Below are 27752 nucleotides of genomic sequence, written 5' to 3' on the forward strand. Positions count from 1 at the left end.
TGCCTCGTGTTGCACTGTGCCGTTAGTACCATGCCTCATGTTGTGTTGCACTGTGCCGTTAGTACCATGCCTCGTGTTGCACTGTGCCGTTAGTACCATGCCTCATGTTGCACTGTGCAGTTAGTACCATGCCTCGTGTTGCACTGTGCCTTAAGTACCATGCCTCGTGTTGCACTGTGCCGTTAGTACCATGCCTCATGTTGCACTGTGCAGTTAGTACCATGCCTCGTGTTGCACTGTGCCTTAAGTACCATGCCTCGTGTTGCACTGTGCCGTTAGTACCATGCCTCATGTTGCACTGTGCAGTTAGTACCATGCCTCGTGTTGCACTGTGCCGTTAGTACCATGCCTCATGTTGCACTGTGCAGTTAGTACCATGCCTCGTGTTGCACTGTGCCGTTAGTACCATGCCTCGTGTTGCACTGTGCCGTTAGTACCATGCCTCGTGTTGCACTGTGCCGTTAGTACCATGCCTCGTGTTGCACTGTGCCGTTAGTACCATGCCTCGTGTTGCACTGTGCCGTTAGTGCCATGCCTCGTGTTGCACTGTGCCGTTAGTGCCATGCCTCGTGTTGCACTGTGCCGTTAGTACCATGCCTCGTGTTGCACTGTGCCGTTAGTACCATGCCTCGTGTTGCACTGTGCCGTTAGTACCATGCCTCGTGTTGCACTGTGCCGTTAGTACCATGCCTCGTGTTGCACTGTGCCGTTAGTACCATGCCTCGTGTTGCACTGTGCCGTTAGTACCATGCCTCGTGTTGCACTGTGCCGTTAGTACCATGCCTCGTGTTGCACTGTGCCGTTAGTACCATGCCTCGTGTTGCACTGTGCCGTTAGTGCCATGCCTCGTGTTGCACTGTGCCGTTAGTACCATGCCTCATGTTGTGTTGCACTGTGCCGTTAGTACCATGCCTCGTGTTGCACTGTGCCGTTAGTACCATGCCTCGTGTTGCACTGTGCCGTTAGTACCATGCCTCGTGTTGCACTGTGCCGTTAGTACCATGCCTCGTGTTGCACTGTGCCGTTAGTACCATGCCTCGTGTTGCACTGTGCCGTTAGTACCATGCCTCGTGTTGCACTGTGCCGTTAGTACCATGCCTCGTGTTGCACTGTGCCATTAGTACCATGCCTCGTGTTGCACTGTGCCGTTAGTACCATGCCTCGTGTTGCACTGTGCCGTTAGTGCCATGCCTCGTGTTGCACTGTGCCGTTAGTGCCATGCCTCGTGTTGCACTGTGCCGTTAGTACCATGCCTCATGTTGTGTTGCACTGTGCCGTTAGTACCATGCCTCGTGTTGCACTGTGCCGTTAGTACCATGCCTCGTGTTGCACTGTGCCGTTAGTACCATGCCTCGTGTTGCACTGTGCCGTTAGTACCATGCCTCGTGTTGCACTGTGCCGTTAGTACCATGCCTCGTGTTGCACTGTGCCGTTAGTACCATGCCTCGTGTTGCACTGTGCCGTTAGTACCATGCCTCGTGTTGCACTGTGCCGTTAGTACCATGCCTCGTGTTGCACTGTGCCGTTAGTACCATGCCTCGTGTTGCACTGTGCCGTTAGTACCATGCCTCGTGTTGCACTGTGCCGTTAGTGCCATGCCTCGTGTTGCACTGTGCCGTTAGTGCCATGCCTCGTGTTGCACTGTGCCGTTAGTACCATGCCTCGTGTTGCACTGTGCCGTTAGTACCATGCCTCGTGTTGCACTGTGCCGTTAGTACCATGCCTCGTGTTGCACTGTGCCGTTAGTACCATGCCTCGTGTTGCACTGTGCCGTTAGTGCCATGCCTCGTGTTGCACTGTGCCGTTAGTACCATGCCTCGTGTTGCACTGTGCCGTTAGTACCATGCCTCATGTTGTGTTGCACTGTGCCGTTAGTACCATGCCTCGTGTTGCACTGTGCCGTTAGTACCATGCCTCGTGTTGCACTGTGCCGTTAGTACCATGCCTCGTGTTGCACTGTGCCGTTAGTACCATGCCTCGTGTTGCACTGTGCCGTTAGTACCATGCCTCGTGTTGCACTGTGCCGTTAGTACCATGCCTCGTGTTGCACTGTGCCGTTAGTACCATGCCTCGTGTTGCACTGTGCCGTTAGTGCCATGCCTCGTGTTGCACTGTGCCGTTAGTGCCATGCCTCGTGTTGCACTGTGCCGTTAGTACCATGCCTCATGTTGTGTTGCACTGTGCCGTTAGTACCATGCCTCGTGTTGCACTGTGCCGTTAGTACCATGCCTCATGTTGCACTGTGCAGTTAGTACCATGCCTCGTGTTGCACTGTGCCTTAAGTACCATGCCTCGTGTTGCACTGTGCCGTTAGTACCATGCCTCGTGTTGCACTGTGCCGTTAGTACCATGCCTCGTGTTGCACTGTGCCGTTAGTACCATGCCTCGTGTTGCACTGTGCCGTTAGTGCCATGCCTCGTGTTGTGTTGCACTGTGCCGTTAGTGCCATGCCTCGTGTTGTTCCCTCCTCCCCCCCTTCTGTGCTGCAAAGACCCAGAGACCTAATGAGATCATGCTCTGCAGTGTCGACCTGGGCTGCGTGCAGGCAGGTTGACTTCCCTGGATGACTTCAGCGGCCGCTGAAATATTGATGGGGCGTCGGGGGCATCGGCGGGGTAAATATTTTTAGTCCATGACTCGTCATCTCCATTTCCACTGTTTTTTTTTCTTCTCCCTTGTCAACCTCTCCGTGCCACACTAATGCATCTCCTCTGTTCCATTGAGCACATCGCCATGGCAGAACTTACCCTCCTTCCCCCCCCCCGCCTATGCAACTCGCGGGGCACTGGACTCCAAGTTTGCAGAGAAACACTGCAGAGATGCCAAGAGCCAATAAGCAGGCGATTTAATTATAAACGAGATGATTAATTGTCTATCTCCAGTCAATTAACGATAAAAGACGCCGCCTCGCCGACCTCCAGGTGGGGTTATGGCAGCGATACTGACTCCTCTTCCATCAAAGCGCACCACATTAGCATTTGCAAACAAGACGGCTTCATTACCATTACAATTATACAGCGCGTGAGCACGTAATTGCAACGGAGAGATACGGACCACCGCGGAGAGACGGGCTCTTTGAAACCGGGTTTTAATGCTCGGGAGAAAATTGGAATTTATAATGAATAGTCATGTGAACTGAAGGGGACTAAACTGAAAGGGAAGTGAAGGTGAGGCAGGATTGTTTACGTTGACATCTCCGCACACAAAAGAGCATTGGTGCTGTTGCCATGGTGACACAGACTCCGTACCAAACCCAAAAGCAGTGAAGTTGGCACGTTGTGTGAATGGCAAATAAGAACAGAATACAATGATTTGCAAATCCTTTTCAACTTATATTCAATTGAATGGACTGCAAAGACAAGATATTTAACATTAGAACTAAGAAACTTGATTTTTTTTTTTGCAAATAATCATTAATGGTAGCAACACATTGCAAAAAAGTTGGCACAGGTGCATTTTTACCACCGTGTTACATGGCCTTTCCTTTTAAAGACACTCGGGAACTGAGGAGACACATTTTTGAAGCTTTTTGGGTAGAATTATTTTCCGTTCTTGCTTGATGTACAGCTTAAGTCTCCGTTGTCGTATTTTAGGCTTCATATTGCGCCACACATTTTCAATGTGGACTACAAGCAGGCCAGTCTAGTACCCGCACTCTTTTACTACAAAGCCACACTATTGTAACACATGGCTTGGCATTGTTTTGCTGAAATAAGCAGGGGCGTCCATGGTAACGTTGCTTGGATGGCAACATATGTTGCTCCAAAAGCTGTATGTACCTTTCAGCATTAATGGTGCCTTCACAGATGTGTAAGTTACCCATGTCTTGGGCACTAATACACCCCCATACCATCACTTTGCGCTTATAACAGTCCGGATGGTTCTTTTCCTCTTTGGTCCGGAGGACACGACATCCACAGTTTCCAAAAACGATTTCAAATGCGGACTCGTCGGACCACAGAACACTTTTCCACTTTGCATCAGTCCATCTTAGATGATCTCGGGCACAGCAAAGCCGACGGCGCTTCTGGGTGTTGTTGATAAATGGCTTTCGCTTTGAGTTTTAACTTGCACTTACAGATGTAGCGACCAACTGTATTTACTGACAGTGGTTTTCTGAAGTGTTCCTGAGCCCATGTGGTGATAGCCTTTACACACTGATGTCGCTTTTTGATGCAGTACCGCCTGAGGGATCTAAGGTCCGTAATATCATGGCTTACGTGCAGTGATTTCTCCAGGATTCTCTGAACCTTTTGATGATATTACGGACCATAGAGGGTGAAATCCTTAAATTCCTTGCAATAGCTCTGTAGAGGTTGCCTTCTAGTGGGTTCTTCGGACCACCACACGCTGCCACGAGAGCCCGGAATTCAGGGTATAACACTGTTTTATTTTCATCAAATAGTGCAAGTCTTTTGCTTTCCAGCAAACTGTCTTTTCTGCGTCTGTGTCTCTCTCTGGCTCCAACTATGTGTCTCATCCCGGCTGCTGCTAATATAGGCGACAGGTGATTAGATAACAAGGCCCACCTTGGCCATCTACGCACCTGTCGCTGTCTTCGAGGCCGGTCCTGGCACACCCCGTTCCGCGGCAGGCCCACAGGCCACGCCCCCCTCCACAAGCTTGTTGAGAAATGTTGTTCTTAAACTGTCCGACAATTTGTTCACGCATTTGTTGACAAAGTGGTGACCCTCGCCCCGTCCTTGTTTGTGAATGACTGAGCATTTCATGGAATCTACTTTTACCACCTGTTCCCAATTAGCCTGTTCACCTGTGGAATGTTCCAAATAAGTCTTTGATGAGCATTCCTCAACTTTATCAGTCTTTTTTGCCACTCGTGCCAGCTTTTTTGAAACACGTTGCAGCCATCAAATTCCAAATGAGCTAATATTTGCAAAAAATAACAAAGTTTACCAGTTTGAACGTTAAATATCTTGTCTTTGCAGTCTATTTAATTAAATATAAGTAGAAAATGATTTGCAAATCATTGTATTCTCTTTTTATTTACCATTTACACAACTTGACAACTTCACTGGTTTTGGCTTTTGTACATAAATGAATATACGCATTGAGCTTCTGATCATGTCATATTTCATAGACATACCTGTTGAGGGAGCCTTGAGCATTTTAAGAACAAACCACCGTTCTTCCTTACTGCAGCTTACCTGTATGTCTCTAATCTCCAAAGTGCCGTTCTCCACCAAGGTGTGACGCGCTTTATTCCCCTCAATTCTTTCTCCGTTCTTCTCCCAGGAAATCTTTACCGAGGGTCCCCCGATAACATGGCAGTGCAGGTGAGCCGTGGCGCCCCGGGACAGCGTGTGATTGGCCGGGCCTTGGCGGATGATCGGCGGGATCCGGCCGGAAGGTCCTGTCGGAGAACAATCCGATTATAAAGTACGGTTGGGAAAAAATGACAATTAAAGAAAACAAACAACAAAACCCAGAAAATAACAAAATAAAAGAAATAACCTTACAATTACACTAACCAAATTAACAAAAGGCGAAATAATTTACAATTACACAAACTGGAATGGGAATGTCCCAAATTACAGATTGACAGTTAAGTCAATGAATCATTTTGTTCATGTCTGTTGAATCCTACTTCTTCATTCTGCATCATTGAATCAGGGGTGTCCAAAGTCATCAATCAATCTAAGTTTATTTACACAGCCTTTAATTGCGAGTGGCAGGAAGAGCTGCGAGTGCGACCGGAGGGGCCATTCGCGGCATGCGGCTCATTTTTAACAGCCCGCGGCACAATCGTTAGCATTCTAATATTAGCATGCAAGTTTTGTTGATCATTTTGCAGGGATACATCTCCGTGTAGGGCTGGGCGATATATGCCAGTGTTTTTCAACCTTTTCTGAGCCGAGGCACATTTTTTTCATTGAAAAAATTCTGAGGCACGCCACCAGCAGAAAAAATTAAAAAATGAAACCCAGCTAGGGATGATACTCGAAACCGGTTTTCCCGGTTGTTTGATAAGAAAAGAACCGAGTCCTCTGACTCGAATCCCTTTTTGAGAACCGGTACCCGTTATCGAGACCACTATAGTAAAGGAAAAGAGTTGATTCTTTATTCGAATCCCGTCCCGGCCAGAAATGCTCCGTGGGACATCACAAGAATTGACGTCACGTAGCTCAGTCATTAGGCGCAGATAGCGAAAGCAGGAAAAACAATGGACGGGAAAAAGCGCTCCAAGGTGTAATAAAGTTCAAAACAAAAGCTATAATCCATCGAATAACTTTACTGAGAGATTTTAGCAGGGTACAAACACATGACCAACACTTTTACGACCAACCGGAAACATAGCAACCAGGCTAGCAACGCACCTCCTTTACGGCAGCTGTCGCAACGTTCTTAAAGCAACCGCAGCACATACATATATATACAACATATCTCCCTTTTTGAACTTTTGTTTTTCTTTCCTTGTAAACAAAACAAAATCACACTGTACATGTGTTGTCTGTCTAATTATAAATAATGCAGACGAGGCGTGTCGGCTGAGTTCTTGACGTTTACTTTCACAGCGTGGCAACATGCAACACTTTTCGGGGCTACCGCGCATGCTCGTCACTCCCGTTGCATGCTGGGTAGTGTAGTTGTTATATTCTCTAGCTCATAACATTTTTCCCCCTATAAAGAAATAATGTGACCTCAATAAAGTGTATTTCTTTTTTTAGCTTTAACTTTTCATTTTTTAAGCATTGTAACCACATTTGCAAAGAACTTTTCTCTTCATAGAATTTTCGTTCAATAAAGAAATAAAGTGCAAAAATGTCAAAGCATCATAACAAACAGTTATGTTCCAATAGCAGCAGAAGTGCACTTTTTGGAGAGCTGTATTATTTTCAGTTTTGTGCCCAAGGGACTGATTTTATTTAACACTATATTATTATTTATACACCTATAGTGATCACAGAGACAGCTTGTTTTTGTGTTACTGTATATATTTGTTTCTCTGAAAAATCCCACTTAATTTACATTGGGTAACAACAGTCAATATTTATTTATTTTATTTTATTTTTTTAGGTGGGTAACAGTCAATATTTATTTATTTATTAGATTTTATTTTTTTATTATATAATAAAAGTGAGCTTTTGTTAAACCAAATATTGTGTGTTTTTTTCCATATACAACAACCTATCTGGACTCCATAAGAGAATCGATAAGGAATCGGTTCGATAAGAGGATTCAATAATAGGCTCGAACTCGATAATTCCTTATCAAACAACATCCCTAAACCCAGCAGCCGATATTGCCAATAAAAAGTCGTTCTCGCAATTGTTTGATATGAATTCCAACCATAACCAAGCATGCATCACTATAGCTCTTGTCTCAAAGTAGGTGTACTCTCACGACCTGTCCCATCACACCCTGACTTATTTGGAGTTGTTTGGTGTTTTCCTGTGTGTAGTGTTTTACTTCTTGTCTTGAAGTGAATTATATTTATATAGCACTTTTTTTCTCTCTCTAGTGACTCAAAGCGGTATAGCTCGGTTGGTAAGAGTGGCCGTGCCAGCAACTTGAGGGTTCCAGGTTCGATCCCAGCTTCTGCCATCCTAGTCACTACCGTTGTGTCCTTGGGCAAGACACTTTACCCACCTGCTCCCAGTGCCACCCACACTGCTTTAAATGTCACTTAGATATTGTGTTTCACTATGTAAAACACTTTGTGTCACTAGAGAAAAAGCGCTATATAAATATAATTCACGTTTTACGCTCCTATTTTGGTGTTGATTGTCATGTCATTTGTGGACGCCGTCTGCTCCACACGCTGTAAGTCTTTGCTGTCGTCCAGCATTCTGTTTTTGTTTACTTTGCAGCCAGTTCAGTTTTGCCTTTTGTTTATTTTTGGTTTAAGCATTAGACACCTTTTTACCTGCAAACCATTGTCGTCGTTCCCGACATCTACAAAGCAATTAGCTACCTGCTGCCACCTACTGGTATGGAAGAGTATTACACGGTTACTCTGCCGAGCTCAAGACAGTACAGACACTCAACAACGGCACATTTAGGGATTATAATTACTGGTTCGCAAAAAATATTTTTAACCCAATTAGGTGAAATTACATAATCTCCCACGGCACACCAGACAATATCTCACGGTACACTAGTGTGCCGCGGCACAGTGGTTGAAAAACACTGATACCGTATTTCCTTGAATTGGCGCCGGGAATATGGTATTCGCATGCCTCGAATTACAGCCGGGTCAAACTCGTTTCGCAAAATAATTAGCGCATGCTTGGCACTTCCGCCGGGTCAAATATGAGTCATTAAATGACTCCCGCCTCCTGGTGGTAGAGGGCGCTAGTGATCCTTCTTGCGACTGCTGGTACTGCAGAAGAGTGCTGCAGAAGAAGACAACCGGCAGCAAGAGTGCACAGCCATTGTTTGCTTGGACTTTTACCATGGAGGATTACATATCTAAAATAAAACAGTTTTCTAAACTGGACTTTCAATCGAAGCAGGAGGTAATACTTAAAAGGAAGATCTCCATCAAGACAGAGAGACTTTTAAAACTGAAGAAAGATAAGGAAGACTTCTATATCGATGCTTTTCTTCAAAAGGAGCTGGCATGGACTCATTTATACCTAAAGGTAAGACAATAATAATGTTTTTTTGTATTAAATGTGCTTTTCATGATAAGTGAGAAGAGGTTTTAAAATAATTAGCGCATGCTTGGCCATCCCGCAGGCTTCTGGTAAGCGCCGGAGTGACAGGAGGTTTTAAATTAATTAGCGCCCCTGCGGCTATTCAAGGAAATACGGTATATGGAATATACTCGATATATCGTGGGTTTGTCTCTGTGCGATATAGAAAATGACTACATGGTGATATTGGAGTATACGTTCTCACGCAGTTGCTTTTAGCTGCGGGCATTAAACTACAGCAGGGGTGTCCAAAGAGCGGCCCGGGGGCCATTTGCGGCCCGCAGCTAATTGTTTACCGGCCCGCCACACATTCTGGAAATACTATTGTAAAAAAAAAAAAGAACATTAAAAAAAGTGGAATGAGGTGAAATTTAACGAGAAAAAGTTGCAACGTTGACACAAAAGCTGCCATGCAGGCTGTTTTTTTTTTCTTTTGTCTTTCTTCATTTTTCTGTTTTTGCCATTGCTCAAAAAAAAAAAATAATGACAAAAAATCCATGTTATAATGAATTATTTTCAGGGCTCCAATTACTTCAAATATTTCACTTTAAAATGTGAATGTTGTCTGTCTATCTGTGTTGGCCCTGCGATGAGGTGGCGACTTGTCCAGGGTGTACCCCGCCTTCCGCCCGATTGTAGTTGAGATAGGCTCCAGCGCCCCCCGCGACCCCGAAGGGAATAAGCGGTAGAAAATGGATGGATGGATGGATGTTTTATGTGGTAAATATTGCATATATTGTGTAGTAGCCATATAAAAACATCAAAGTTTTCTTTGACAAAAGCGCATAAAACAAACAAAATAATAGTTCCAGCATAAAATGGACAGAAATATCTGATGTTGATCTCGTAACTTAAGTGTTGAAAGTAAAAGAAAAACCTAATAAAAATGTATCACTTTATGAGTGGGGCACTTTTGGATCCCAGATATATTTAGTGGTTTTTTATTTATCTTTTCACTGTGATTACTCAAAAATATGAAATAATTAAAATCAATGGTGTTCTGCATTATTGATCCTCTAGGGCTCTAATTACTAAATACTGCATATTTCAGTTTTACTATAAAAGAACTTTGTTGTTTTTGACAGAAAAGCCATAAAACATTTTTTTTTAATTTGTATTGCTTAGAGATTTACTGTAAGCGTTAAATAATTAAAAAAATAATAATAATCTGACTTATTTTTAAAATTTTAATGACTGAGACCCTTTATGGTCCCCGGGACCCCTAAAGCTAAAATAAATAAAAAATGCATATATTTTGTTATGGTTTGAAAATGAAAAATATCAAAATGGCCCCCACATGCTTTAATTTTTCCGTGTGCGGCCCTCAGGGGAAAAAGTTTGGACACCCCTGCACTACAGGCTCTTCTCACTCTTTCTTGTCTCTCCTTCTCACAGAGACGTAAAACAAGCGCACCTTCTTACATACGTCACATACGTATACGCTCTTGCCGAGCAGAGAGGTAGCGGCATGGGTAACGTTAGCTGTGGTGCGAGTGGTAATACGAGAGAGAGAAGGTGCCAATCTTGTAAAAAATGAAGGAAGAATTACTTCCCAAGAAAAACAGCAGGGGGTCCATCGTCTGGCAGTGGTTTGGCTTCAAGCGGGAAGATGTCGAACAGACATGTAATATGTCAAGTATGCGGCAAAAGCAATGCTACAAAAAGTAGCATTACTGCTAATTTGTAGCATCATTTGAAAAGTCACCCGCTAGAGAATGAAGAGTGCTTGAAACTCCGCATGTCAACATCTCCATTCGGTGCCACACCCACAAAATGCCCAAGCAACCATTTCCACATCAACACCGTATGAAACAACTAGTCAACAACAGAAGGAGATAACGTCCGCAGGAACCTATCACATAGTGAAGGACATACTCTATTTGATTTCCTATTATGCAGCTCATTTTTATTTGACACTTATTGAAATATCTTGTGTGACATCATGCACAAAAGTGCACTTTATTTGTTTTTAACTATTGTAGTGGCGTTCTGTACAAAAAGTGCACTTTAATTTAGTGTTGTTTTGATATGTCATCTTAGTGACATCATGCACAAAAGTGCACTTTATTTGTTTTAAACTATTGTAGTGGCGTTCTGTACAAAACGTGCACTTTAATTTAGTGTTGTTTTGATATGTCATCTTAGTGACATCATGCACAAAAGTGCACTTTATTTGTTTTTAACTATTGTAGTGGCGTTCTGTACATAAAGTGCACTTTAATATAGTGTTGTTTTGATATGTCATCTTAGTGACATCATGCACAAAAGTGCACTTTATTTGTTTTAAACTATTGTAGTGGCGTTCTGTACAAAACGTGCACTTTAATTTAGTGTTGTTTTGATATGTCATCTTAGTGACATCATGCACAAAAGTGCACTTTATTTGTTTTTAACTATTGTAGTGGCGTTCTGTACATAAAGTGCACTTTAATATAGTGTTGTTTTGATATGTCATCTTAGTGACATCATGCACAAAAGTGCACTTTATTTGTTTTAAACTATTGTAGTGGCGTTCTGTACATAAAGTGCACTTTAATATAGTGTTGTTTTGATATGTCATCTTAGTGACATCATGCACAAAAGTGCACTAATAGCTCGTTTTAAAATGTCTCTGACAATCTTGCACTTTCTGTTTTGGAAATGACATGAATGTTTGTGCCACTGCTTAATAACTGTTTAATAAATACACTTTTAGTTGTGATTTCCCTCTCTGCATGAAAGTTTAAAAGTAGCATATATTAATGCAGTCTGAAGAAGAATGTTTTAATGTAGACACATAGAATCATCATACTGCTGTGATTATATGCATCAAGTGTTCATTCAATATCCACATATATATGGTGTATCGTGACATGGACTAAACATATCCACATATATATGGTGTATCGTGACGTGGACTAAACATATCCACATATATATGGTGTATCGTGACATGGACTAAACATATCCACATATATATGGTGTATCGTGACATGGACTAAACATATCCACATATATATGGTGTATCGTGACATGGACTAAAAATATCCACATATTAAAAAAAGGCCATATCGCCTTTTGTTCTGTGTAATTGGAAATTGCTTTTGCCTTTTTGTCATTCAGTTTTCCGCAAATTCAACAATTTCATGTCATAATTGTAATTTAATAATTTGTTTGTAATCTGTTTGACATATAAAAGTGCACTTCCACTGTAACAAGGAGGAGAGTGTAAGTGGTGAGGATCATTTGAGGTATACGACTAATAAAGCCATGAGAAGCTATAAGCTATAATAACAATATTGACATTTATTGCTCATTCGGCATGAGGTCTCTAATTGCTTTTGCTTGCATCCTTCGACGGCATTAATGTGCTTTCCTGCTAGTTTGTCGATAGCACAATGAAGAACAAACTCCTCCACAACACAATTAAGTCTGTCTCGTCCAACGCACCTCCCTCCACTTCCAGCAGCGCCTTGCTCAGCACGCTCCCCGCCACGCTGATGGCCTGGCAGATGTAGAACCCCGAGTCCTCCGGGTGGATGTCGGTAATGGTCAGCTCGCCGCTCATGGACACCGAGTAACGACCCGACTGTGACGGCGGTTGTCCGGGGAACAGCAGCATCTGAGGAGCAGACAAACACCGAGATGACTGACCGGGTAGCCACTGAGACACCAGTTGGGCAGTTGTGAACATGACTTGAATGAAATCATTTGGAGTGCATGAGAAAATGGAAAGGAAAACGCCATCTCCTTGACCACATGTATTAACGAGGGACATTTTCCGGAAACTAGCCTGCCAGAGCGCTGCACCATTACCTCCACATTACTGTGCTGCTCCAACAATACAGAATTTTTTTAAGTTTTATTTTTTGGGACAAAAAACAAAGTTATCTTGCCAGGGAAAACAGGAGAGTTGACAAGTGTGATTAACAAATACCGTATTTTTTGGATTATACGGCGCACTTAAAAATCCTTTCATTTTCTCAAAACTCGACAGTGCGCCTACGGAAAAATGTCGGTTGTGCTTACCGACCTCAAAGCTATTTTATTTGGTACATAGTGAATGATAAGTGTGACCAGTCAAACATAAGAGATAGGTGTGGACTGCAATATGACTCAAGTAAACACCAACATTTTATATTGCAAATTATTTTATTTGACGGTTGAGTCAAGAAACATATTTTATTATTAACTTGTTTTATTTGAGCGCAACATACCGCAGTTTTTGGACAATAAGGCGCACTTAAGGTCCTTTTATCTTCTCAAAACTCGACAGTGCGCCTACGGAAAAACATTTCCACCACCAAACACCAACATTTTATATTGCAAATTATCTAATTATTTATTATACGTAAACATTGATTGATCGATGGATTGATATGAAATAATCTCTATTTTGCTCTCTGAATTAGAGGAAAACTTGACCAATCTATAATCCTATTCAAGTGAATAATGACAGGATATATACTCATTTAATTTTATATTCTGGCCACTTTTTATTACATTTGTTGGCCTTATTTTGTATTAAACATTTTTTTAATAATAATTTTTTAAAAATTCTAAAAAAAAACCAAGTTATTTGTGGGGGTCACTGATACGTTCTGGAAATGTTAATCCCATCTTTAAAAAGTCCAAAAACTAAATAAGGTTTTTACATGTGTTTTAAAAAGATTGTTTCAATAATTTGTGTTAATACGTGCATGTTTAACACAAAGATTCCTTTCTTTCATGAAGACAAGAATATAAGTTGGTGTGTTACCTGATTGTGATGACTTGCATTGATTGGAATCAGCTGATAACGTCCACATTTTCAAATGGAGGAGAAAAAAAGTCCTCCTTTCTGTCAAACACCACATGAAAGTGCTTGCTTTTTGCCATCTTATTAGTCCAACTTCCATACTCCTTTTTATGCACTTTACAGGCAATACATTGGCGGTAAACTCCGTAGCTTGCTATCTTACTGAGACTCTTATTTTGTTGGAGCAGGCAGGATGAAGCAGCGCTTTTATTGTGAAGACAGGAACTGTGCCGTCGGTCTTTAGAGTTTTTGAGTGTTAAAAAAAAAAAAAGTGTTTCTCGCCCTCCTCTCGGTCATTTCTTTTCTTAATATTGATCTGGCAACAGCCGGCGTCATCTCACAAGATCCTCGGTGTTTCATTCCAGTCCGTTATGCTCCCCAACTATAAAGAGTGGACGGTTAGAGCAGTATAGTTGCTCACTTCAACTTTATTAACAACTAGCTCGCTAACTTCCTGTACAAGTGTCTCCTTCTAAACGTTCCCCCCTGCAACATGTATTAATGTGCTGGAGTATGTCAAGCAAGTGACGGAAGTGACGTCATAGTGAAGCTTGATGATCGATCATTTTTAGGTCTATTTTTATTTAAACAGTCAATAAGATACACTGACTTTTTATTAGGGGAACAGCATTTTAGTCATTGCCAAGGCGACTTATTTATTACTTTAGTAATATGTAATTTATGTGGACCAGCCAGAACACATAATACTGTTCAGAAATATGTGCACTGGTTGTATAACCCCCGCCCCTACAAAAAAATAAAAAAATAAAAAAATAAATAAAACACACTGCTTCCGAACTGCCACTTTAAGATGCACATTCATAACATACATATTTGGACATTTAGGATTTTTTTGTATGGATTTTTTGGACAGTGTATTGGTGATTTATTGTTTATAATGTGTCATACTAGTGTTGTCCCGATACCAATATTTGGGTACCGGTACTTTTCGGTACCTTTCGCTACCTTTCTAAATAAAGGAGACCACAAAAAATTGCATTATTGGCTTTATTATTATTTTTTAATATTACTGTACATTAAATATGTGTTTCTTATTGCAAGTTTGTCCTTAAATAAAATAGTCAACATACTAGACAACTTGTCTATTAGTAGTAAGTAAACAAACAAAGACTCCTAATTAGTCTGCTGACATATGCAGTAACATATTGTGTCATTTATACACCTATTTTTTTGTCAAAATTATTAAGGACAAACTGTAAAAAAAATATTATTAATCCACTTGTTCATTTACTGTTAATATCTGCTTACTCTCTGTTTTAACATGTTCTATCTACACTTCTGTTAAAATGTAATAATCACTTATTCTTCTCTTCTTTGATACTTTACATTAGTTTTGGATGATACCACACATTTAGGTATCGATCCGATACCAAGTAGATACAGGATCATACATTGGTCATAGTCCTCATGTGTCCCGGGACGTATTTACTGACTTTATAAACATAATATACATTTAAAAAAAAAGGAAAGAAGATTGTGCGATGCTAAAAAATAGATGTAATCATAGTAGTAGTGACTAGATACGTGCCTGTACTTGGTATCATTACAGTGGATGTCAGGTGTAGATCCATCCATGGCGTTTGTTTACATTGTGACGCCGTGTAGTGAAGCATGTTTAGCTATTCCTCGTCCTGCAGTGATAATAATACTCGTAAGAAACTTACTTCATTTGTCGCCATGGAGACCAGGATTAGTGATTTAGAAGTAGCTACAACACTGCAGACTGCGGATGCACGCTAGCCGCTAGCTAGCTAGCCATGTCTTAAAGCAGCTCTTCCTGAGGGTGTTTCAGTGTTATAACTTCACCTTTTATCTTTACTTTTTAAGCCAAAATGCATCCATTCTCCCTTTTCTGTCTACACACTCTGTCTGCTTGTAAGTACTCTGTGTGTGTGCGCTGCCGAACATGCTCGTAAAACCAGCAATGACACGATGTGACGACGACAGGGGGGCAATAGGGGCCAGTACTTTTTAGAGGTGGTATAGTACCGAATATGATTAATTCGTATCACAGTACTATACTAGTACCGGTATACCGTACAACCCTATGTCACACCAAATCCGGCATGTTGTGAACAGCTCTTTTGTGGTTATCCAGATGATGCTGGCTGACAGATGTTTCGTAGCATTTCCATTGGACTGGGAGGGAAGTTACTGTAGATCAGGGGTCACCAACGCGGTGCCCGCGGGCACCAGGTAGCCCGTAAGGACCAGATGAGTAGCCCGCTGGCCTGTTCTAAAAATATCTCAAATAGCAGCACTTACCAGTGAGCTGCCTCTATTTTTTAAACTTTATTTATTTACTAGCAAGCTGGTCTCGCTTTGCCCGACATTTTTAATTCTAATTAGAATTAAAAATAGAATCAAATTCTATTTGAGTTTTGTCTCTCTTAAGAGAGACAAAACTCAAATAGAATTTGAAAATCCAAAAAAATATTTTAAAGACTTGGTCTTCACTTGTTTAAATAAATTCATTAATTTTTTTACTTTGCTTCTTATAACTTTCAGAAAGACAATTTTAGAGAAAAAATACAACCTTAAAAATGATTTTAGGATTTTTAAACACATATACCTTTTTACCTTTTAAATTCCTTCCTCTTCTTTCCTGACAATTTAAATCAATGTTCAAGTAAATGTATTGTTTTTTATTGTAAAGAATAATAAATACATTTTAATTTAATTTTTCATTTTAGCTTCTGTTTTTTCGACGGAGAATATTTGTGAAATATTTCTTCAAACTCATTATGATTAAAATTTTAAAAAATTATTCTGGAAAATCTAGAAAATCTGTAGAATCAAATTTAAATCGTATTTCAAAGTCTTTTGAATTTATTTTAAAATTTTTGTTCTGGAAAATCTAGAAGAAATAATGATTTGTCTCTGTTAAAAATATAGCTTGGTCCAATTTGTTATATATTCTAACAAAGTGTAGATTGGATTTTAACCTATTTAATCAAAATTCTAAAATTATCTTAACCAGGAAAAATGACTAACGATGTTCCATAAATTCTTTTTTTTAAGTTTTTCTCTTTTTTTCGGTTGAATTTTGAATTTTAAAGAGTCGAAATTGAAGATAAACTATGTTTCAAAATTTAATTGTCATTTTTTTTCGTGTTTTCTCCTCTTTTAAACCGTTCAATTAAGTGTAAATATCATTAATTATTAATAATAACATAGAGTTAAAGGTAAATTGAGCAAATTGGCTATTTCTGGCAATTTATTTAAATGTGTATCAAACTGGTAGCCCTTCACATTAATCACTACCCAAAAAGTAGCTCTTGGTTTCAAAAAGGTTGGTGACCCCTGATGTAGATGGTGAAGAAGGAGGATGCAGGGGGAGGGCCATGCACATCCATCCATTTCATTCACGTAAGAGGCTTAGACTCCAGTGGAAGGACCAGGTTATAAGGCTACAGATAATCCCCCAAACACCAAAATAAATAAATAAATAAATCACTGTGTATTTGCTTGCATTCCAAACTCCCAGTCGAGGCGCAACCGTTTATTTACAGCTGCAACATGGAAGGAGGGCAGCGTAACGCCCGAAGAAGTAGTTCACACACCTGGTGTACTTCCTTCCTCATCCTCCCCCTAACCTCTCCTCCCATCATCCGCTCATCACTATTCCGTTTTATGTTGACGCTGTGCAATGCAAACGTCAACTGCCTGCCTGCCTGCCTTAGTCCCTCCAAAAACCTGCGTCTCCGAGACAAAAAAAAGAACGTGTCGTATAGTTTTTTTCGGCCCCTGAACTGTCACCGTTTCCTCACCTGACTGCCCTCCTTCTGCCAGAAGATGGCAGGCGGGGGGTTCCCCGTGGTGCCGCACTGGAAGGTGACGCTCCTCCCCTGGGAGGCGACCTGGTCCCGGGGCTTGCCGGCGATCTGAGGCGGCACTGCAGGAGGAGAGCAGACGTGAAGTTCAGCTTGGAAAGGACGTTCTCTCCTCAGCCTTTTTACCGTTCCTGCTAAAACATGGAGGTTTTACAACTCGTAAATAATTGATACGCCATTACACTACACGGCGAGCTGGAGTCTGACTTGCTCGGGCCTTGGAACTTGTACAAGTGTGGTGTTTGGGTCTGTGGGACCCCGTTTTCATTTTTTATTGAAAGGAAAATTATACAATTAATTAATTTTTCAAACTGAGACTCACTGACTTTGGCTCATTTTCTGTGAAGAACATATATCAGAATACATATTTAATGACCACACCCCCCCTACACATTTATATTACATATAAGATGTCCGGGTCCACTGGACCCCGGGCTAATAGAAGTGTGGAAATTGATGTTCTGTGTACCACACACACACACACATATATACAAACCCCGTTTCCATATGAGTTGGGAAATTGTGTTGGATGTAAATATAAACGGAATACAATGATTTACAAATCATTTTCAAGCCATATTCAGTTGAATGCACTACAAAGACAACATATTTGATGTTCAAACTCATCAACTTTTTTTTTTTTTTTGCAAATAATAATTAACTTACAATTTCATGGCTGCAACACGTGCCAAAGTAGTTGGGAAAGGGCATGTTCACCACTGTGTTACATGGCCTTTCCTTTTAACAACACTCAGTAAAGGTTTGGGAACTGAGGAGACACATTTTTGAAGCTTCTCAGGTGGAATTCTTTCCCATTCTTGCTTGATGTACAGCTTAAGTTGTTCAACAGTCCGGGGGTCTCCCTTCTGCTATTTTAGGTGCCACACATTTTCAATGGGAGACAGGTCTGGACTACAGGCAGGCCAGTCTAGTACCCGCACTCTTTTACTATGAAGCCACGTTGATGTAACACGTGGCTTGGCATTGTCTTGCTGAAATAAGCAGGGGCGTCCATGGTAACATTGCTTAGATGGCAACATATGTTGCTCCAAAACCTGTATGTACCTTTCAGCATTAATGGCGCCTTCACAGATGTGTAAGTTACCCATGTCTTGGGCACTAATACACCCCCATACCATCACACATGCTGGCTTTTACACTTTGCGCCTATAACAATCCGGATGGTTCTTTTCCTCTTTGGTCCGGAGGACACGACGTCCGCAGTTTCCAAAAACAATTTGAAATGTGGACTCGTCAGACCACAGAACACTTTTCCACTTTGTATCAGTCCATCTTAGATGAGCTCAGGCCCAGCGAAGCCGACGGCGTTTCTGGGTGTTGTTGATAAACGGTTTTCGCCTTGCATAAGAGAGTTTTAACTTGCACTTACAGATGTAGCGACCAACTGTAGGTACTGACAGTGGGTTTCTGACGTTTTCCTGAGCCCATGTGGTGATATCCTTTACACACTGATGTGGCTTGTTGATGCAGTACAGCCTGAGGGATGGAAGGTCACGGGCTTAGCTGCTTACGTGCAGTGATTTCTCCAGATTCTCTGAACCCTTTGATGATATTACGGAGCGTAGATGGTGAAATCCCTAAATTCCTTGCAATAGCTGCTTGAGAAAGGTTTTTCTTAAACTGTTCAACAATTTGCTCACGCATTTGTTGACAAAGTGGTGACCCTCGCCCCATCCTTGTTTGTGAATGACTGAGCATTTCATGGAATCTACTTTTATACCCAATCATGGCACCCACCTGTTCCCAATTAGCCTGCTCACCTGTGGGATGTTCCAAATAAGTGTTTGATGAGCATTCCTCAACTTTATCAGTATTTATTGCCACCTTTCCCAACTTCTTTGTCACGTGTTGCTGCCATCAAATTCTAAAGTTAATGATTATTTGCAAAAACATTTTTTTTATCAGTTTGAACATCAAATATGTTGTCTTTGTAGCATATTCAACTGAATATGGGTTGAAAAGGATTTGCAAATCATTGTATTCCGTTTATATTTACATCTAACACCATTTCCCAACTCATATGGAAACGGGGTTTGTAAGCAAACTAACTGGTGAGACTCAGAAAAGGGGTAGGAATAAAAATGTCCTTTCCTTTTTCTTACTCTTTGTCGGACATGTTGAACTGTGCGAGTGTAAACACACACGTGTAAAATGTAACACGTGTTTGGGGGGAAAAAATTAGTGTCTTAAAGCTAAAAGAAAAGCAGAAGACAGCTTCCGCTACTGTGGTGCATCATGGGATTTTTTAGCACCAGTAGTGAAAAAGACAGCAACAAGTAGATAGTTAAATAATGACAATAACAATGTAACTTAAAAAAGCAGCACTATCAAAGGTGCACTATTATTAAATCCTAGTAAGAATTTATATAAATGTGTGCCTATTTATTTTGTACTTATTTTTTTGTGTTGTTTATTTGGAGAAAAGTCTGCCCGGCTCGGCCGCGTTAGTCACATCATGGGACCTCACGTTGATTCCCGATGACCGCCGGTCGTGCGGTTGGCTCACACTTGTGCCTCGGAATGTGCAGCCTGCAGAGTGCACACAGTATGCACGCCAACACAACACACAGGGGCCGCTGAGTCATACGTGCCACGTTGTCGCAAAGGGTCCAGATGACGTTTCGCGCTTTTATAAGCAATTAAAAATGTGTTTTTTTGTTTTTTTCTGGAACAGCTGTGCAGTCAAAGTACATAATATGAAGCTTTGCATCAGCATATGTTCCCACTGTTGGTTGATAATTGCCTTATTTATAGCTTTATTGCGCATGGGTGGCTCCTCGCATGCAGTTCATGTTGAAAGAATTGGACCATCATTTCTAATGGATCCGCTTTACATTTTGAGAGTTTATATCGCAAAAAGCTGTTTTATTGTTTTCCAGCGTCCAAGGAGCTTAAGGTCAAAGGTAAAATCCACCCGTGTCCTTGTTATAGTCCTGCAAGTCATTATTTCCAGATGATCTGAAGGCTTAAAGGAGTTTTAACGTACACTATATTGCCAAAAGTATTTGGCCACCTGCCTTGACTCACATAAGAACTTGAAGTGTCATCCCATTCCTAACCCATAGGGTTCAATATGACCTTTTTGCAGATATTACAGCTTCAACTCTTCTGGGAAGGCTGTCCACAAGGTTGCGGAGTGTGTTTTGTCGGAATTTTTCCACCATTCTTCCAAAAGCGCATTGGTGAGGTCGAACAAGATGTTCTATCGGGTTCAGGTCAGGACTCTGTGCAGGCCAGTCAAGTTCATCCACACCAGACTCTGTAAATCTTTATTTCCAGATGATCTTCTTAAGGCTTAAAGGAGTTTTAACGTACACTATATTGCCAAAAGTATTTGGCCACCAGCCTTGACTCACATATGAACTTGGAAGTGCCATCCCAGTCCTAACCCATAGGGTTCAATATGACCTTTTTGCAGATATTACAGCTTCAACTCTTCTGGGAAGGCTGTCCACAAGGTTGCGGAGTGTGTTTTGTAGGAATTTTCCACCATTCTTCCAAAAGCACATTAGTGAGGTCACACAAGGTGTTCTATCGGGTTCAGGTCAGGACTCTGTGCAGGCCAGTCAAGTTCATCCACACCAGACTCTGTAAATCTTTATTTCCAGATGATCTTCTTAAGGCTTAAAGGAGTTTTAACGTACATTATATTGCCAAAAGTATTTGGCCACCAGCCTTGACTCACATATGAACTTGAAGTGTCATCCCATTCCTAACCCATAGGGTTAAATATGACCTTTTTGCAGCTATTAAAGCTTCAACTCTTCTGGGAAGGCTGTCCACAAGTGTGTTTATAGGAATTTTCCACCATTCTTCCAAAAGCGCATTGGTGAGGTCGCACAAGGTGTTCTATCGGGTTCAGGTCAGGACTCTGTGCAGGCCAGTCAAGTTCTTCCACACCAGACTCTGTCATGTCTTTATGGACCTTGCTTTGTGCACTGGTGCACAGTCATGTTGGAAGAGGAAGGGGCCCGCTCCAAACTGTTCCCACAAGGTTGGGAGCATGGAATTGTCCAAAATGTTTTGGTATCCTGGAGCATTCAAAGTTCATTTCACTTGGAACTAAGGAACCAAGCCCAACTTCTGAAAAACCAAACCCACACCATAATCCCTCCTCCACCAAATTTCACACTCGGCACGATGCAGTCGGAAATGTAGCGTTCTCCTGGCAACCTCCAAACCCAGACTGGTCCATCAGATTGCCAGATGTAAAAGTGTGATTCATCAGTCCAGAGAAGGAGTCTCCACTGCTCTAGAGTCCAGTGGCGACGTGCTTTACACCACTGCATCCCACCCTTTGCATTGGACTTGGTGATGTACGGCTTAGATGCAGCTGCCCGGCCATGGAAACCCTTTCCACGAAGCTCTCTGCGTATTGTACGTGGGCTAATTGGAAGGTCACATGAAGTTTGGAGCTCTGTAGCAACTGACTGTGCAGAAAGTCTTTGCACTATGCGCTTCAGTCAGTTCACGTGGCCTACCACTTGGTGGCTGAGTTGCTGTTGTTCCCAAACTCTTCACTTTTCTTATAGTAAAGTTGACTTTGGAATATTTAGGAGCGAGGAAATTTCACGACTGGATTTGTTGCACAGGTGGCATCCTATGACAGTTCCACGCTGGTAATCACAAATGTTTGTAGAAACAGTCTCCATGCCTAAGTGCTTAATTTGATACACCGGGCCAAGTGATTAGGACACCCGATTCTCATCATTTGGATGGGTGGCCAAATACTTCTGGCAATATAGTGTATATTGCTGCAATCTATTATTTACATTATTTATTCAAATCCATTTTAGTATGTGCTATTATTACAATATTGCCTCTTGAAAATCGCAGATTATCTGGGATTGTATTTTTTTAATGTGCCTGTATTATTTATATTTGATACAGAGTAATAATGCCATTACAAAATGTATGTGCATTAACAATCGTGTCTCAGAAACTTTAATAGTAATTTCTGGGGAGTGATTAACTTAGTGTGTCTGTTTTATTTGTAGCTCAATTATATATTTTGTGGGGGCTGTCAAAAATAAGTTAACTTTTGTGATTAATCCCCACACACATTTATCATGTACGGTATACGTGCAGATTAATCACGCAATTTATTTTGACCGTGCATTCTCTTTTACCCTAACCATGGGGGGTTTTCTGAAAGTTAGCTTCCATATGGTCAGTGATCAGGTCGACGTGTGCGCGAGTTCAAAACACTGTCACGCTTGAGTCGCATTTTTACTATGCATGCAGGAACTCTGCAGGCAAGGTGCAGGTAAGGAAATGATTTAGAAAAGTTAAAAGTTAAAGTTAAAGGCCTACTGAAAGCCACTACTAGCGACCACGCAGTCTGATAGTTTATATATCAATGATTCCTAGTTTGTGAACCCCGTTCTCAAACAATGGCAATAAAACTATTCTGATTCTGATATGTGAGTAAAGGCAGGTGGCCAAATACTTTTGGCAATATAGTGTATATATATAATATAATTCACTTCACTAAAAGAAGACCAAAAGAAACAAGAGACGACAACAAATGTATCAAAATGGGAGTGAAACTTTACACAGCAGGCCAGCTGGAATGATGGCCGGGTTGGAAATGAGACAAGAAGATGGAGATGGAAAATTAATGAGACGGATGAAACACTGAGTGACGTCACACACCCACCGAGGGGCACCAAGGCCACGCAAACAAGAAAAAGTGAGTGAACGGCAATTTTGCTCAGACTGAAATTCCCGTCCACTGATAAAAACATTAGTGGACCAATTTGTCCCGGACTGTTTGAAGCAGGACGGAAGGGTGTGTGTGTGTGTGTGTGTGTGTGTGTGTGTGTGTGTGTGTGTGTGTGTGTGTGTGTGCTGGAAGGAGAGGAAGGGAGATGAAGGGAGTCATGTCTTATTAATAGAGGCACTGCTCGCTGGCAGGGAGTAAAAGTACACATTTAGCCAACATCTGTCAAAGATGGTAATCCACGCAGTTGAACATAATCCTGGCAGATGCAGTGGTCACCAGCTCTGCCCAAAACATGCACCCAACAGGAAATGGCGGGATGTTGTTTTTTTTTTACCCTCCACCCCCACTTGTGGTTGCCATGTTATGATTGAACTGCTCACAAGAATATCTCGTGACGGCCTTTCCTTACCGTGCACCTGCAGCATGGCCGAGGCCTCGGTCTTGCCCACGCTGTTCTCAGACGTGCAGGTGTACGCCCCCTCGTCTTGCTCCTTCACGCCGAATAAGCGAAGGCTGTTGCCGTTGCGAATCTCAAACCTGGCAGAGCCAGAGACAAAGAAGGGAAAAACATGTGAGATGTCAATCAATCAATCAATCAATCAAAGTTGACTTATATAGCCCTAAATCACGAGTGTCTCAAAGGGCTGCACAAGCCACAACGACATCCTCGGCTCAGATCTCACATCAGGGCAAGGAAAAACTCAATCCAATGGGATGACAATGAGAAACCTTGGAGGGGACCACAGATGTGGGGACCCCCCCTGGACGACTGGTGCAATGGACGTCGAGTGGATCTAGCATAATTTTGTGAGAGTCCAGTCCATAGTGGATCTAACATAATAGTGAGAGTCCAGTCCATAGTGGATCTAACATAATAGTGTGAGAGTCCAGTCCATAGTGGATCTAACATAATAGTGAGAGTCCAGTCCATAGTGGATCTAACATAATAGTGTGAGAGTCCAGTCCATAGTGGATCTAACATAATAGTGTGAGAGTCCAGTCCATAGTGGATCTAACATAATAGTGTGAGAGTCCAGTCCATAGTGGATCTAACATAATAGTGTGAGAGTCCAGTCCATAGTGGATCTAACATAATAGTGTGAGAGTCCAGTCCATAGTGGATCTAACATAATAGTGAGAGTCCAGTCCATAGTGGATCTAACATAATAGTGTGAGAGTCCAGTCCATAGTGGATCTAACATAATAGTGTGAGAGTCCAGTCCATAGTGGATCTAACATAATAGTGTGAGAGTCCAGTCCATAGTGGATCTAACATAATAGTGTGAGTCCAGTCCATAGTGGATCTAACATAATAGTGTGAGAGTCCAGTCCATAGTGGATCTAACATAATAGTGTGAGAGTCCAGTCCATAGTGGATCTAACATAATAGTGTGAGAGTCCAGTCCATAGTGGATCTAGCATAATATTGTGACTACAAAGGTGGACTCGTGCAAATTTTCAGGACTTATGCAGATCCCAAATACACATCAGCAGGTACCAGCAGGTAAGAAAAGTTGCTTTTACATAATATTGTGAAACAAAACGCCAGATAATATGTCTTACCTTATACACACACCATAATAATACTTGTGGCCGTAATGAGCCGACAATACATCAAGCGGTGTGGCTTCAAAGTCGTACTAAAACAGCGCCATGTGTAATGTCCTTTATTTTCAATGGAACATTTAAAGCTTTGGTGTTGTTTACCGGCGTCATATTGCAGTCTACACGTCTCTCTTATGTGTGACTGCCATCTACTGGTCACACTGTCGAGTTTTGAGAAAATGAAAGGATTTTTAAGTGCGCCTTCTAGTCCGAAAAATACGTTATACACGTCCACTTTTAAATAACTATGTTTATTGTCGTGGTTTGCAGTAATGTAAAAAACTCAAAAAGCCCGAGAATTGGTATCTCATTGTCATGGTCTCACTTGACGGTTTGTACTTTGTGGGTTATTTTACTGCCTCGGTGAGCTGGGTTTAGACCAGGGCTGTCAAATGTTCAGGTTTAATGCGGCAGTCCGCAAGTTGAGTTTGTTAAGTATAACATGAGCTGCAATTCTTGAACGAAAGAAACTGCTGTTCTAAATGTGGCCACTGAGCGTCGCAATAGCAAATCAAGTGTAACCAGAGTTCCATGCACCATGATGCACACCCTGAAATCCATTGTAAAAATGTGTTTTTTCTTGATTTGTTGATTGTTCTATTTTATTTTATGCTTAAATCTACTAAAGGAAAGGAGCCAGTTTAGGTGGTTCGGGCATCTCGTGCGGATGCCTCCCTAGGGAGGTCCTTGTTGCAAGTCCCACTGGGAGGAGACCCCGCGGCAGGCCAAGGACCAGATGGGGGTTTACATCTCCTCTCTGGCCTGGGAACGCTTTGGGATTCGCCAGTAGGAAGTTGGTAATGTTGCTCTGGAGAGGGAAGTCTGGGGGTCTCTGCTGGAGCTGTTGTCCCCGTGACCCAGTTCTGGATAAGCGATTGAAGATGGATGGATGGATTAAATCTACCATTCTCACATTGGTTAAGTGTGTAGTTATGTTACCTTGATTTCGGATATGGTGTCATTTTTGATAACTTTGTTGCTTATACTATAATTGTAATATTGTAATTATGATAACTGAATGTGTTGTGGCAGTTGCGGATGTTTGGGGAAAACACTCTTTTTCAATGTTTTTAATGGTGAACTGCCAACATTGGAATGCGAAACAGGAAGTGGTTAAAGTTTTAATGGCTTTGTAAATATAATGAGAAAAAGTAAAAAAATAAAAAATAAAATAAAAAAATAAAAATGAGAAAAAGTCCAAGTTCATTGTGTTTTTGAAACGGCAACAATGTTTAACTTGAAGTGTTCTGCCAAAAAGGAGTATTTGTAATGTGTATGTTTTAAGAATGTGCTTGTTCTATTTTTGTGGGGCCAAAATAAAACAAGGAAAACAATCTCAAGTTGTCTTTATTTTTAAGTTATTATGCCATGATTTTACCCACTTGATAATAGATTTTAGAGTTAAAATGACTTTGACACCCCTGCATTAGAGCGTCGCGAGACAGGTTAGTTTTAAACCTACTGACGATGTGTTGCTGCAATTATAATCTTAAAAACAAAGAAAAATAATCCTGTATAAAATTGCTTTTGTGTCCAAATATTTTTTCTAGTTAATTTAAATAATGCAAGGGGGTAATAACATGTGATTATTCATGGTTGATTCAAATTAAAACATGTGATTATTCTAATAATAAAAAAAAAAAATTATAATGAAATATGGATAACGATATAAATGTCTTATTTTGGTTCAACTTCCTGTTGGACTTCTTCACTCACTGTTTAGTTTTGTGCCTGTTTTCTATTTCCAATAGTCACGCCATCAGCGGACAAGTTGGCTCTTACAGTATAGCTCAGGTTGTATTTTTGCTTCATGCCTGTGAGAATCCTGCACGTGACTGATACATTAGGGAGTGGGACTTTCCTGGACTAGCTGCAGTGTGCTCAAACATCTGTGACCAGATAATACTGTACCATCTCTTTCTTTTTTCCAACATATCAGGTGTTATCATTTCGGTTGTGCATTCTTTACCTGCTCTTCACTGGAGCTTTAAGTGAGTGATGAGGCAAAAACTAACTCAGACTAGGGTTGTCTCCATACCAATATTTTGGTACCGGTACCAAAATGTATTTCGATACTTTTCTAAATAAAGGGGACCACAAAAAATGGCATTATTGGCTTTATTTTAACAAAAAAATCTTAGGGTACATGAAACACATGTTTATTATTGTCATTTAGTCCTTAAATAAAATAGTGAACATACTAGACAACTTGTCTTTTAGTAGGAAGTAAACAAACAAAGACTCCTAATTAGTCTGCTGACATATGCAGTAACATATTGTGTCATTTATACACCTATTATTTTGTACACATTATGAGGGACAAACTGTAAAAAATGATTATTAATCTACTTATTAATTTACTGTTAATATCTGCTTACTTAACATGTTCTATCTACACTTCTGTTAAAATGTAATAATCACTTATTCTTCTCTTCTTTGATACTTTACGTTAGTTTTGGATGATACCACACATTTAGGTATCGATCCGATACCAAGTAATTACAGGATCATACATTGGTCATATTCAAAGTCCTCATGTGTCCAGGGACGTATTTACTGACTTTATAAACATAATATGAATTTTAAAAAAAGGAAAAAAGATTGTAATCATAGTAGTATCGACTCGATACGCTCCTGTACTTGGTATCATTACAGTGTCTGCTTATTTAACATGTTCTATCTACACTTCTGTTAAAATGTAACAATCACTTATTCTTCTCTTCTTTGATATTTTACAATAATTTGGGATGATACCACACATTTAGGTATCAATCCGATACCAAGTAGTTACAGGATCATACATTGGTCATATTCAAAGTCCTCATGTGTCCAGGGACGTATTTACTGACCTTATAAACATAATATACATTTTAAAAAAAGGAAAAAAGATTGTAATCATAGTAGTATCGACTAGATACGCTCCTGTACTTGGTATCATTACAGTGTCTGCTTATTTAACATGTTCTATCTACACTTCTGTTCAAATGTAATAATCACTTATTCTTCTCTTCTTCGATACTTTACGTTAGTTTTGGATGATACCACACATTTAGGTATCGATCCGATACCAAGTCGTTACATTGGTCATATTCAAAGTCCTCATGTGTCCAGGG

At 41.0% G+C, this 27752-nt stretch overlaps 1 protein-coding gene across 1 annotated transcript in view; it reads right to left on the minus strand.

Moving 5' to 3' along the window:
• zgc:77784 (uncharacterized protein LOC402947 homolog) overlaps positions 1-27752 on the minus strand; it is a 206981-nt gene that overhangs the window by 71760 nt on the left and 107469 nt on the right. Inside the window, exons 5-8 of the mRNA XM_062059900.1 lie at positions 23444-23571; positions 17226-17350; positions 12087-12258; positions 5166-5371 (exon numbers count right to left, since the gene is read on the minus strand). Coding sequence (XP_061915884.1) covers positions 5166-5371; positions 12087-12258; positions 17226-17350; positions 23444-23571 — 631 coding nt within the window. The remainder of the gene's footprint in view (positions 1-5165; positions 5372-12086; positions 12259-17225; positions 17351-23443; positions 23572-27752) is intronic.

The sequence above is a fragment of the Entelurus aequoreus genome, linkage group LG10 (genome assembly GCF_033978785.1).
Source record: "Entelurus aequoreus isolate RoL-2023_Sb linkage group LG10, RoL_Eaeq_v1.1, whole genome shotgun sequence".
NCBI classification, from domain to species: domain Eukaryota; kingdom Metazoa; phylum Chordata; class Actinopteri; order Syngnathiformes; family Syngnathidae; genus Entelurus; species Entelurus aequoreus.